This window comes from Dunckerocampus dactyliophorus, chromosome 4 (assembly GCF_027744805.1).
Source record: "Dunckerocampus dactyliophorus isolate RoL2022-P2 chromosome 4, RoL_Ddac_1.1, whole genome shotgun sequence".
NCBI classification, from domain to species: domain Eukaryota; kingdom Metazoa; phylum Chordata; class Actinopteri; order Syngnathiformes; family Syngnathidae; genus Dunckerocampus; species Dunckerocampus dactyliophorus.
This window is the reverse complement of record NC_072822.1, coordinates 36,832,825-36,846,229: the sequence shown is the minus strand read 5'-3', so window position 1 is coordinate 36,846,229 and position 13,405 is coordinate 36,832,825. Positions and strand designations below refer to the sequence as shown.

The window sequence follows — 13,405 nt, the reverse complement described above, 5'->3', positions numbered from 1 at the left end:
TATTCTGGTAAAGGTGCAAGCTTATTCTCCGTCTAGTCTCACATCGTGTTACGCTACATAGGATCTTTTTTTCCTTGAATAGTTGACCTTTTTACTCCTAAAATGAGTTGATAACATTCCAGCCTTGTTCTCGTAAAATGAGCGCTGTTCCCTCGTGAGAGTACAGCTTCTCCTCGGACTATTTCCACTTTATTCTTGGAAAATGGCGGCTGTTGTCCAAAGAAAGCCGTGAGCCCCAAATGGCCCTCGGCCCACTTTGGACCCCCCCATCTCAAGGGTTGAAATCCAGTCTACAGTGTGATAGAAACACCTCGTGAAGGCTTTTGCGGTGTCCCGGTGCAGGACAGCGAGGGGGCCAGCTGCAAGATGAACAGCCTGGGCAGCAACCACTCGGTGCCCAGCACGTCGCTCAGCACGGGCAGCCGAGGCAGCAGCGTCAACAGCTTGCAGGAGGTGCTGGACGACATGACAATGATGCACCCCCGGGACTACGGCGGCACCCCGGACTCCTCGCCGCACGCCAAGAAGGTACGGCCGGCGACCCCCTCTTTCAGTCACATGACCCGCTATTTTGGGCACCGGCAGCCGCTTCTGAGTGCGCTCACGTCCACCTGAGCAGTGGAGGAGACATCCCACGCCGTCTTCATAGTCATAGTAACCGCCCCCCAGCAGTAACCATGACAACCATCCCCACGCGGGGGCACGTCACGTTCCTAGCAGACTCTTCCAGAACAAAGATGGCGTGCTCTCGTTGACGCGTGTCTCACTCTCTCTCGTTGGTCATAAAAGGTGCGGAGAGGCCTTGATGGATGAAGTGATGAATCGCTGGCGATCATCAGCATGTCGCTGTGGACGTCACGCGTTTCTATCGATGGCAAACCCGCTGAGTCAACAGCGCCTCTGCTGGATGCAGCCAAGCCTGGCGCTCCTTTTTCCCCTTAGAGCTGTCATGCTAGGTGTTAGCACGCTACCATTTTTAGCCTTTTTCATAAGTAGACACTTATATAAACACTGAGCACTATTATGTTAGGTGTTAGCATGCCAACATTAGCATGTTTGCATTGTTAGCATGCTAACATTAGCATAGTAGCATTTTTAGCCATTTTCATCAGTTAACATTGGCAGACACGTAGCGCTATCATGCTAGCTTTAACATGCTAACATGAGCATAGTAGCAGTTTCTGCCATTTATACGAGTATCAACATACGTAGACACTTAAGATTCAAGAGTTTTATTGTCATGTGCACAGTAAAACAGGTAGTTATACTATGCAATGAAATTCTTGAAATTAGTGCTAACTACCATGCTAGGTGTTGCATGCTACCATGCTAACTTTAGCATATTTGCTTTTTTAGCTGTTTTTACAAGTACAAACTTACAGAAATACGTAATGCTATCATGCTAAGCATGAACACGCTAATGTTAGCCTTTTCAGTGGGGCTTCACCTCTCTGCTTTGATGCTTACACCTTTCCCACTCTTTTCTTTGTTTTCCGTTCATGTGTTCATTCAGCTCACGCATTCACACGCAGTGTCTTCAGTCATTGCCGTCATCGGGTTTTTTGTCTTTTGTCACTCATTTGTGACATTTTATGTCCAAAAGGGTGGATAGGCTGATGAAATTGTGAGTAAATCGGACAAAAATGCGGTATTGATCCGAATGTAGGACGACCCTGCTTTTTCAAGACCCGCTTTTTTTGCAGTAGAAGTTAGTTTGGCGCCGCATGCCCGAGCGCATGCATGCATTCCTACACAGCTCGTCTTTTTCACACTTTTCACTTTCTTTCATTTGCTGGTCTGTTGTGATGACATGTTTTGGGCCAAGTGGGGGATGGGAAACATGAATATAAGACCATCCTGCATATAAGACAACCACTCTTTTTCCCCGCACTGCATTTTTGTAATAAAAATGTGTCATTTGACGCCACTTTCTGGGTTGCATGCAGATGAGACGTCTCGTCTCCAAACATAAGACGACACATCCTTTTCCAGACTTTTTATGTGTTATTCATTTGGTGTGTTGTTGTTATGGCATTTTTGTGGTGGAGAAGGGGACACAAATATAAGCCCCCTCTTTTTCAAGACCCACTTCTTTTGGCAATCAAAATGAGACCTTTGAGGTTTGCATGCATGTCAGCCTCTGGACTCCAAGTGTAAGACGACCCCTAGTTTTTCTGCATTGTAGTGCTTCATTTTTCAAACTTGTTTTTTCAATTAACAACAATTTAAAAAAATAAGAACCCCCCCAGTCTAAGTTTAGACCTCCAGACTGCAAATATAAGACGACTCGTCTTTCCTGGGGGGGAAAAATACCACACAGAGAAAAATAGATCAAAAATGCCCTCCCATATGTGCTATTTGGTGTTTCCTAAAGTTCATGAAATGGAACCGTCCCAAAACGTCATGTGGTCGTCCCTCCCCAGGACCAGCAGTACTGGGACGAGGGCCCCCACAGGGACCACCGGCTGATATCCGTGGACAAGAGCAGCCAGGCCCAGAACCACAAGAACCAGGGACGCTTTGCCACCATCAAGTCCGCATCCCTGGTGAGACCCTGCTTGGCTTCTTTTTACGCTTGCATGACTCCTGGAGCGGGTCAATTGTTCATCCACGGTTCCGCTCATCACCCCCCCCCCCCCCCCCCCGCGGTAATGCGACACATCTGACTCAATATTGGGTGTTGGGGGGCGGGCACTTGTCTCCTGTCGTCCTGTGTGGGTCTGTTGTCATAGCAACAAGCGCTAGTAAGGGGTGGTGCTGCCTTCACGTGCTGCCTTGGGGGGGGCAGGCTGCAAGGATCCGTCAAGGACAACATGACGGATCCTTGCAGCCTGTCCATCCCCCCCCCCCCCCCATGAAGTGAAAATGCGTCTTTGCTTCAGTGCACCTGGCTGACGTTGGACCCCCCCCCGGGAGATGACATCATCATTTCTTTCCCCAAGCTGACGTCCTCGACGGGGGGGGGGCAGGTCGACAAAAGACGGCAAGACAAACACACCGGAGCAAGCGGGAGGACAAAAACAATAACAAGGACGCTTATGTTGACGAAATGTCCACGGAGGACACGGGACACCGGGGAGGACACTTGAAGGAGGTCACAAGGAGGCTTTGAGGAGACACAATGTTGACATTAAAAGCACACATGAGTAGAGGACACAGCCACCCGATATCAGGGACACGAGTGCATCACGAGAGGACAGGAGACAGGAGGTATTTGGGTAGGACACCGACCAGGACGTAGCGGGGACATTACGTAAACATCAGAGGACATGCTAGGAGACGTGTGTGATGTAGCGGACGTGCAGGAGGACAGGGGAGCTGATATCAAGGACATAACTAGCGGGGACATGAGGGCAACTCCAGAGGACAAGAGACAGAAGTTGCGGACACGAAGGAAGACGCAGTCGGGTGATATCAGCTTCATTGGGATGGACTTTAGGGCAGGATGATATCAGGGACATAAGGAGGACACTGTTAGCGATATCAGACATCAAGGAACAGGACTAGAGCCACTGTGGGCATGGGGGGTGGGGGGACACCAAGGTCTTTCATGTCTTTGGATGGAAAGGGTTACAGAAAAACACGTTCACCTTTGACCCCTCCCTTCACAAGTATGCCACGGCCATGCGGGGGCGGGTGAAAGGGTGCGTCACATGACCTGACTTGGCCCTTTGTGGCTGGGATTGGGGGCCGCTGGTACAGTAGAGGCATTGATTCAGGGGCTGGGCTGTGGGGGGGTGCCAACGGGGTCAGGGGGCCTTCACCTGTCTCCATGCCCACTCTTTATCCTTCTTATGTCTTATTTCCCTACCAGCGCCCCCCCCCAGGCCCGCTCTGTCAATGAGGTATTCATGTGACCCACCTGCCGCCCGCCGCTTAGCGTTAGCGCCGCTAAAGAAGAGGTGCTCTGTGCCGCGCTTGGCCGCCCGCCATTCCCGGCTCATGCGCCCTCTGCTGCTGCGTGCCCTGGACGCCAACCAGCACGCCGCCGGGGCGGGGCGGAGGTTAATGTGGCACCCTCGGTTAGGCTTGGAGGGGGGGTTGGAGACGGGCTGGCGTCAGGCGCAGGACGCAGCGCCAGCTTCCCGGGCTCAAGTCGCCGTCATGTTTGGCCCGAGGCGCTCGGCAGGTGGGACTTACGAGAAGATGAGGAGCGACGACCACCTCCTCCACGACGATGGAGACAACCCCTTCCTTCTGCAGGTCTGACTTGGGGGGGGGGTCAGATGAATTGGACGTTTATATTCCGAGGTTTGCTCCTCAGGCTTCAGTTCCGTTTCACCTTCACACTTTTCTTCTTTTTGCTTTGAAAGTGTTTCCCTGAAACGGAGCAACGTTTTCGAGGCGCTGTGGTTTCTCTCGGGCAGGCGCTTCGTTCAAGACTCGAGGTTCTTTGAAGCCCCCACATTGTCATCGCGTGAACAAAAAGGCTCCAAAGCCTCTTCGGTGTTGACAGAAATACCGACTCTTTGTTTCCTGACTCTTTAGTTTGTAGAAAAACGCACGTTAGCCGCGTTAGACTGGATGTTGACGTTATGGCGAGCAAAAACGTACACGAAAGACTCAAAACACGTTTGTTTTGTTGAAGACTCTGCCAGTTGTCTGCCATGTTGACAAAAATAGGCACGTTTTGCTGTCAAAAGACTGAATTGCCGTTAGTGTTACCAAAAGGACGTGTGTTAGCTAAAAAAAACGTGCGTAAGCCTCGTTGAAGACTCAAAAGTCTCTGACGTGTTTACAGAAATACTTACTTTTTGTTTTCTGACGCCAAAGTTGACTTGAGTTTGTAGAAAAACGCACATTAGCCACATTGCGAACTGGATATTGACGTTATGGCTAGCAAAAACGTATACGATAGCGCTGTTAAAGACTCACATTTTCTCTGCTGTACGCAAAAAAACATTTGTTGCAGACTAAAGTGTCTTCCGTATTTACACAAATAGGTAGACTGAATTGTTGCTGAAGTTAACAAAACATACGCATATTTCTAACAGACAAGTCTTTAACACCGCTAATGTATACGGTTTTGCTACCCGTAATGACAACACCCAGTCTGTAACGAGGCTAACGTACGTTTTTGTACTAATTAAAGACAATTTAAGTGTCAAGAAAGAACAAGTAGGTGTTGCAGACGCTAAAGGGTCTGCCGTGTTTACAAAAATAGGTACCTTTTGTTGTCAGTGACGAAATGATCATGAATGTTACCAAAAAGACGCACGTTAAGACTCAGAAGCGTCTTCTGTGTTTATAGAATTATTATAATTAACCTACTTTTTGTTTTCTTACACCTAAATTGTCTTTAGTTTGTACAAAAACGTATGTTAGCCTTGTTGCAGACTGGATGTTGTCGTTATTGGTAGCAAAAACGTATACATTAGTGGTGTTAAAGCGTACACAGACTGGAGCGAAAACGTGCATGTTAGCTATGTTAGCTTTGCTGCGCTCCGAGAAGGCTAAATGGTGACAAAAGACCTTTTGGCCTGCTTGAAGTCTCAAGTGTTTATTAGCAATGAAACACTTTATTTTATATGGAAGATGAGGCCAATCAAATGAAGCTAGCTCATGACGGCTAACAGATGATCAAGGAAAAGTGCTGTCAGGTCGTGACCTCCTCCAAGGCAAAGTGTGACCTTTGGTGTGGTGTGTGTGTGTGTGTGTGTGTGTGCGTGTGTGTGCGTGTGCGTGTGCTTGCGCGTGCGTGTGCGTGTGCATGTGTGTGTGTGCGTGCGTGCGTGCAGGTGACCAAGCAGATCCACGAGCACGAGCAGGAGAGTGAGCTACGCGAGCAGATGTCGGGCTACAAGCGCATGCGCCGGCAGCACCAGAAGCAGATGATCGCCCTGGAGAACAAGCTGAAGGCCGAGATGGACGAGCACCGCCTCAAGCTGCAGAAGGAGGCGGAGACGCAGGCCAACAACGCCTACATCGAGCTGGAGAAGCTGGCCAAGCGCCACGCCGTGCACGGCGACAAGGAGGTGGGCTCCCGACACGAGTCCCAAAAATACAATGGGTGTGTCCCAGGGTCAGACGTTCATGTGACCCACCTCGTAAATGTGCTGACAACGCTTCCTGGAGTGGAACGCATCGGCTAAATGTTTTATTTTTATTTCATTTCTGAAACTGGAATTCTTCATGTTATTTTTGGCTTTTGAATGATTGTGGGCTGCCTCTTAAATATGCATGAACCGAAACACAGCAGCTCAATGTTGAATTTTTAGTTTTAGTTTTTATCTTATTTTCCCGAAATATTTTCATTTGTAATTTGGATCTTTTGGAAATATTTTAGTTCCATTTTTTTCTGAAATATTTCATTTTCATTTTCTGAAATACATGTTTGTTCTGAAATAATACTGCAGTTTGTATTTTTCTGAAATAGTGTTTAAAAGCGGTGCGCCCCTGATGCTAAGCTGCCGTGCTAACATGCTAACATGCTAAATCGCCTTGCAGACGAAGACCACGTTGGCGGACGAGAAGAAGTTCCAGCAGCAGATGGCGGCGCAGCAGAAGAAGGAGTTGACCAACTTCCTGGACAATCAGAAGAAGCAGTACAAACTCTGCAAGGAGAAAATGAAGGAGGTGCTCTTTTCCTGTAGCCTACTCATGTTGCACTAGACAGGCAGGCTTCCTGTTCTACGGTTATCGTCGCCGTGTAGCTGACTGTCGTGCTTCCCCGCCAGGAGATGAGCGAGGACCACAGCACGCCCAAGAAGGAGAAGCAGGAGCGTCTGTCCAAGCACAAGGAGAACATGCAGCACTCCCAGGCCGAGGAGGAGGCCCACCTGCTGGCCCAGCAGAGGGTCCGCTACGACAGGAGCTGCCGTGCCTTCCGGCGCCGGGCCGTGATCAGGAGGCACGACCTGGAGCAGGAGCAGATCCGAGAGGTGACGCCTTCTTCCGGGCTCGTCGCTTGTTGCGAACAAGCTCGCTCCTTCTTCCTTCTCGAGAGATCAGCCTCGACGCAGATGGAAGCCACGTAGCTCCGCTCCGGCTTTCATCTTCATTTGCTGCCCGCTGTGTCGTTTCCGTGAAATGGAGCGTTTGACTTATTTCTATTTTCTATCTTATTTTTACACTCAGATTCAGAAGTACAGTAGTACCTCGCATAACGTAAACCTCCTTTTACGTAAATTCCACTGAACGTAAAGAATTGACGTATTACGTAAGACATTCCATCCAACGTAAAGCGTCAAGTCCGTGCAAGTTCAGAAATTCCATTTGAGTCTCTCACGCGACAGAGAGAGGAAACACTTTCCATGACTAACAGAGTACACTTGGTGACGCCTTCCGACGCCTCAGGCTCTCATTGGCTGATTATCGGGGCACCGCCTACGCTCTCATCTCATTGGCTGACTTATCCAGCACGTCCATGAGTTTGTGTGAGAGACAAGCTTCTCCCTTCCTCATCGTAGTCGCCTTAAACTAGTTGATTATTTTTGTTTTTCATTTTTATTCATGACAGTAATCTTATTTATTACCTTATTTTATATTGGAATCTTACTCTACTATGTTTATGTTAACCTTTTCTTATATTTTCCCACCGTATTTGGTGGACTATGAATATTTTGAAGGGCCAAAGGGGTGAGATTGGGAAGATCTTGGAACGGATTATTTACATTGTAGGGGCATCTACTGTGTATATATATATTTATATATGTATATGTATATATATATATATATATATATATATATATATATATGTATATATATGATACAGATATATATATATACAGACCCTTTCCAAAAAATGAGAATGTCATGGAAAAGTTGTTTAATTTCCATAATTCCATTCAAAAAGTTAAACTTTCATAGATTATAGATTCAGGGCCCACAATTTAAACGTTTTCAAGTGTTTATTTGTTTATTTTTACGTAATTTGGGCTTCCAGCTCATAAAACCCACGAAAACAGGAATTCAAAAAATTTGAATACTGTGACGAAATCTTCATTTACTTCTCAGTTTTTGCAGGAAAAAAAAGAAAGAAATTAGGATCACATCAAATCAATCAAAATATGGTACTTTCAAAACGATATGTCAATCTTCAATACTTGGTTGGGAATCCCTTTGCCTTAATCACTGCCTCGATGCCACGTGGCATTGAAGCAATCAGCCTGTGGCATTGCCTGGGAGTTATGGAAGCCCAGATTTCCTTGATGCTTGCTGTCAGCTCTTCTTTGTTGTTGGGTCTGGTGCCCCTCATGTTCCTCTTGAGAATACCCCATAGATTCTCAATGGGGTTTAGGTCCGCTGAGTTGGCTGGCCAGTCAAGCTCTGTGATGGCATGGGCATCAAACCAGGTTTTGGTGCTTCTGGCGGTATGGGCAGGGGCCAGGTCCTGCTGGAAGATGAAATCTGCATCTCCATACAGATCCTCAGCAGAAGGAATCATGAAGTCCTCTAAAACATTCTGGTAGACTGTTGCGGTGACCTTGGATTTAAGAAAGCAGAGTTTACCAACAACGTACCTGGACGCATGGAGGAGATTCCAGGAGACAGGTAGTTACTCCAGGAGAGCTGGACAGGGCCGTAGAAGGTCCTTCAACCCTCAGCAGGATCGGTATCTGCTCCTTTGTGCAAGGAGGAACAGGATGAGCACTGCCAGAGCCCTACAAAATGACCTCCAGCAGGCCACTGGTGTGAATGTTTCTGACTAAACAATCAGAAACAGGCTCCATGAGGGTGGCCTGAGGGCCCGACGTCCTGTAGTGGTCCCTGTACTCACTGCGCAGCACCGTAGAGCTAGATTGGCATTTGCCATAGACCACCAGAATTGGCAACTACACCACTGGTGCCCTGTGCTCTTCCCTGATGAGAGCAAGTTCAACCTGAGCACATGCGACAGACGTGAAAGGGTCTGGAGATGCCGTGGAGAACGTTATGCTGCCTGCAACATCATTCAGCATGACCGCTTTCGTGGTGGGTCAGTGATGGTCTGGGGAGGCATATCCCTGGAAGGACGCACAGACCTCTACAGGTTAGATAACGGCACCCTGACTGCTATTAGGTATCGGGATGAAATCCTTGGACCCATTGTCAGAACCTACGCTGGTGCAGTGGGACCTGGGTTCCTCCTGGTCCACGACAATGCCCGACCTCATGTGGCTAGTGTATGCAGGTAGTTCCTGGAGGATGAAGGAATTGATACCATTGACTGGCCCCCACATTCACCTGACCTAAACCCAATAGAACACCTCTGGGACATTATGTTTAGGTCCATCCGGCGCCGCCAGGTTGCTCCTCAGACTGTCCAGGAGCTCATTGATGCCCTGGTCCAGATCTGGGAGGAGATCCCCCAGGACACCATCCGTAGTCTCATTAGGAGCATGCCCCCACGTTGTCAGGCATGCGTACAAGCACGTGGGGGCCACACAAACTACTGACAATCATTTTGAGTTGCTACAACGACATTTTAGCTAAATGGGCCAGTGTGCTGCATCATTTTTTCACTTTCATTTTTGGGGTGTCTTTGATTTCCCCCCTCTATAGGGTGATCATTTTCATTTCTATCAAATGATGTGGCATCATTTTGTTACTAATACATCACCCACTTATTATCAGGAAACATATTCAACATCATTTTCCCCCAGTTTAGATCTGATGTGTTTTCCAAGTGTTCCTCTCATTTTTTTTAGCAGTATATATACTCTTATTTGGATATATATAGTTTTATATATGTATAGTCATATTTTTATATACATAGATTTATATATATAGTCATATTTTAAGATGTATATATATATAATGTATATTTTGTTAGTTTACTGTAATTGTTTTGGTAATGATTGTTTTATTATTTCTTTTGTTAGTCTAATTTAAGTATATTTGCATTGTTTTGTTTCATTCTTTCTTTATCATGTATTTTTGCTCAATGACATTCAATGACATTCAATGACATTCAGTGACATTCAATAGTCTATAGTTTTCTGATATTTCAAGTTGCGTCATGACAATTTCACTTTGCTTCGTGGTGACGTTGGCAAATACCAAGAAGGCCACCAAATGCAAACGGAGGAAGTGGATGGTGTTGTTGGGCCCATGCTGAGATGTTAGGTGTTCCTCATAGACGTGAGGAAGTGGTTTGGAATCGTGGTGGTGGTTTTAACATATGTGAATGTGTGCAGGAGCTGAACAAGAAGAAGAGCCAGAAGGAGATGGAGCACGCCGTGCTGATCCGTCACGATGAGTCCACGCAGGAGCTGGAGCAGCGGCAGCTCAGGATACTCCAGAAGCTGCGCATGGACCTGATCCGCCTGCAGCACCAGACCGAGCTGGAGAACCAGATCGAGTACAACAACCGGCGCGAGCGCGAGCTCCACCGCAAGCACGTGCTGGAGCTCCGGCAGCAGCCCAAGAACCTGAAAGTGAGACACTTGGCGTCGGACGATGAATGACACGAGGGGGACCTTCACGCTCCTCCTCTTCCTCGACAGGTGCTGGAGCTGCAGATCAAGAAGCAGTTCCAGGACACGTGCAAGGTGCAGACCAAGCAGTACAAGGCGTTGCGCCACCACCAGATGGAGGTGATGCCCAAGGCCGAGCACAAGGCCGTGCTCAAGGCGCTCAAAGACGAGCAGACCCGCAAACTTGCCATCTTGGCCGAGCAGTACGAGCAGAGCATCAACGAGATGATGGCCTCGCAGGCGGTGAGTGCCGCGCCTATGTTGCTGTAGTGTAGTGGACCCTATATACACTGTAGTGTACTGTACCCTATATACACAACATACACTGTAGTGTAGTGGACCCTATACACACTGTAGTGTACTGTACCCTATATACACAACATAAACTGTAGTGTAGTGGACCCTATATACACTGTAGTGTACTGTACCCTATATACACAACATACACTGTAGTGTAGTGGACCCTATACACACTGTAGTGTACTGTACCCTATATACACAACATACACTGTAGTGTAGTGGACCCTATACACACTGTAGTGTACTGTACCCTATATACACAACATACACTGTAGTGTAGTGTCGTCTTCTTCTTCGCCTTTGGGCTTTTCCCTTCAGGGGTCGCCCCAGTGAATCAATAGCCTCCATCTAAGCCTGTCTTCTGCATCCTCTTCTCTCACACCAACTACCTTCATGTCCTCTTTCACTACATCCATAAACCTCCTCTTTGGTCTTCCTGGAGGCCTCCTGCCTGGCACTTCCAAACTCAGCATCCTTCTACCTATATATTCCCTATCTCTCCTCTGGACATGTCCAAACCATCTCAGTCTGGCCTCTCTGACTTCATCTCCAAAACCTCTAACATGTGCTGTCCCTCTGATGTACTCATTCCTGATCCTATCCTTCCTGGTCACTCCCAGAGAGAACCTCAGCATCTTCATCTCTGCTACCTCCAGCTCTGTCTCCTGTCTTTTCCTCATGGACACTGTCTCTAGACCAAACACCACCACAGTTTCCTTTCCTATCACACATCACACCTGACACTTTTCTCCACCCGTACCATCCTGCCTGTACACGCTTCTTCACCTCTTTTCCACACTCTCCATCGCTCTGGACTGTTGACCCTAAGTACTTCAAATCCTCCACCTTCTTGATCTCTTCTCCCTGTAAGCTCACTCTTCCACTTGGGTCCCTCTCATTCACACACATGTACTCTGTCTTACTGCGCTAACCTTCATTCCTCTCCTTTCCAGGGCAAACCTCCACCTCTCTAGCTTCTCCTCCACCTGTTCCCTGCTCTCACTGCAGATCACAATGTCATCTGCAAACATCATAGTCCATGGTAGTAGTGTAGTGTACACTACTCTATATACACAACATACACTGTTGGATTTAGTTTTTGTGATCTTATCATTCATATGTAGTAATTGTATATTTTGATACTATTATTTTAATATGATGTTGATTATTTTACTAAAAAAAAGATATTTAGTCTTATCATTTAGTAATAGTATTTGTTGTAGAGTAATCGTCTTTTTGGTTAGTTGCATTTTTTTATCAGTATTTTTATTAGAATATTTTTTAGTATTTTTGTTATAAGTAGTATTATTATTATTGTAAGATAATTAGATAGATAAAGAAGTTGTAGTTGTAGTACATTTTTACACGATTTAAATTTTAATTTCTTTTGACTATTTAGGGGTAATAGTATATTTTTATACTAATATTTTTGTAGTTTTAGATTATAAGTTGTATTATTTTTAGCAGTAGTTGTAGGAGTGTCTTTTATATTAATATTTTAAGTATTATTATCATTATTATTATAGCTTGTTTTTAGACTAATATTTATTGGTACATTTTGTTATTTTATTATTTATTTTAAGTACTGAGGAGTGTCTTTGATGCTAATATTCTTTAGTAATATTTTCATGATTATAATAGTTATGGTTTTTAATCTATTATTATTGTTATTATTATTATTATTATTATTATTATAGGTGCTGATGGTATTTTTAGTAGTATATTTTTAGACTAATATTGACTGGTACTTTTTTATTATTTTATTTTTTATTTTTCTTATTTAGATTTAGTACTGACGTGTGTAATTTATACTAATATTTTAAGTATTATTTTGATTATTATTACAGTTTTTAAACAAATATTTTTCGTAGTTTAATTTTATTATAATTTTGTGAAGTCATATTTTTAGTATTAGTAGTAGTAGTATTATAGGTGGTGGTAGTATTTTTTAGTTTTAGTATTTTTTGTATTTTACTTATTATAATATTGATCAGAATATTATTAGTAGTCGTATATTTTTAGACTAATATTGCGTTATTTCGAGGTAGTAGTAGTAATATTGTATTTGTAGACAAATATTTTGAGTATTATTTGGATGATTATCAGACGTCTTGTTGGTTAGTATTAGTATTGTAAAAAGGCTTCCTGTGTTTTAGATGAGTAATATTGTAGTACTTGTGCTTCATACTATGATGGGATGTTCATTCACTGTAGAAAAATGCAAATATTGACAAAAGCAAGTGCTGCTAATCCTGAGCGAGTGGCCGTGTGTGAGAACGTGAAACGTGTGAAGAAATGATGTGCGTGTGATGTCCTTAGCTCGTCCAATTGAGGAAAGGGACGGCCGTGGTGCAGACGCTGTTGATGGCCTGACAGCTGAAGGCTGTGCTGAGGTCCAGCATGAGTGGAAGTCTGTCATTTACCGGACATTCCGAGTATAAAAGTAGACGTTTTGTCCCGCCTTCAGCTGCGTCTGGACGAGGCGCAGGAGGCGGAGTGTCAGGCGCTGAGGCAGCAGCTGCAGCAGGAGATGGAGCTGCTCAACGCCTACCAGAGCAAGATCAAGATGCAGACGGAGGCGCAGCACGAGCGCGAGCAGCACAAGATGGAGCAGAAGGTGTCCCTGCGACGTGCTCACCTGGAACAAAAGGTGAGGCTCCGCCTCGGTCATCGCCCGTCTCATTATGACACACGTCTTCTAATCATCA

The 13,405-nt window shown here is 45.7% G+C and overlaps 1 protein-coding gene across 6 annotated transcripts in view; it reads left to right on the top strand.

The window, feature by feature from the left end:
* The window catches only part of taok3a (TAO kinase 3a), a 60,635-nt gene that overhangs the window by 43,722 nt on the left and 3,508 nt on the right, over window positions 1-13,405 (top strand). For 4 of the 6 annotated variants that reach the window (XM_054772443.1, XM_054772444.1, XM_054772442.1 and 1 more), the window contains 8 exons: window positions 343-528; window positions 2,424-2,546; window positions 5,739-5,975; window positions 6,448-6,576; window positions 6,678-6,881; window positions 10,119-10,358; window positions 10,428-10,640; window positions 13,165-13,347. In XM_054772443.1, the coding sequence (XP_054628418.1) occupies window positions 343-528; window positions 2,424-2,546; window positions 5,739-5,975; window positions 6,448-6,576; window positions 6,678-6,881; window positions 10,119-10,358; window positions 10,428-10,640; window positions 13,165-13,347 (1,515 nt within the window). Of the gene's footprint in view, window positions 1-342; window positions 529-2,423; window positions 2,547-2,859; window positions 4,204-5,738; window positions 5,976-6,447; window positions 6,577-6,677; window positions 6,882-10,118; window positions 10,359-10,427; window positions 10,641-13,164; window positions 13,348-13,405 lie in introns of those variants that run through there. The other 2 variants (XM_054772445.1, XM_054772446.1) reach the window with 2 other exon arrangements.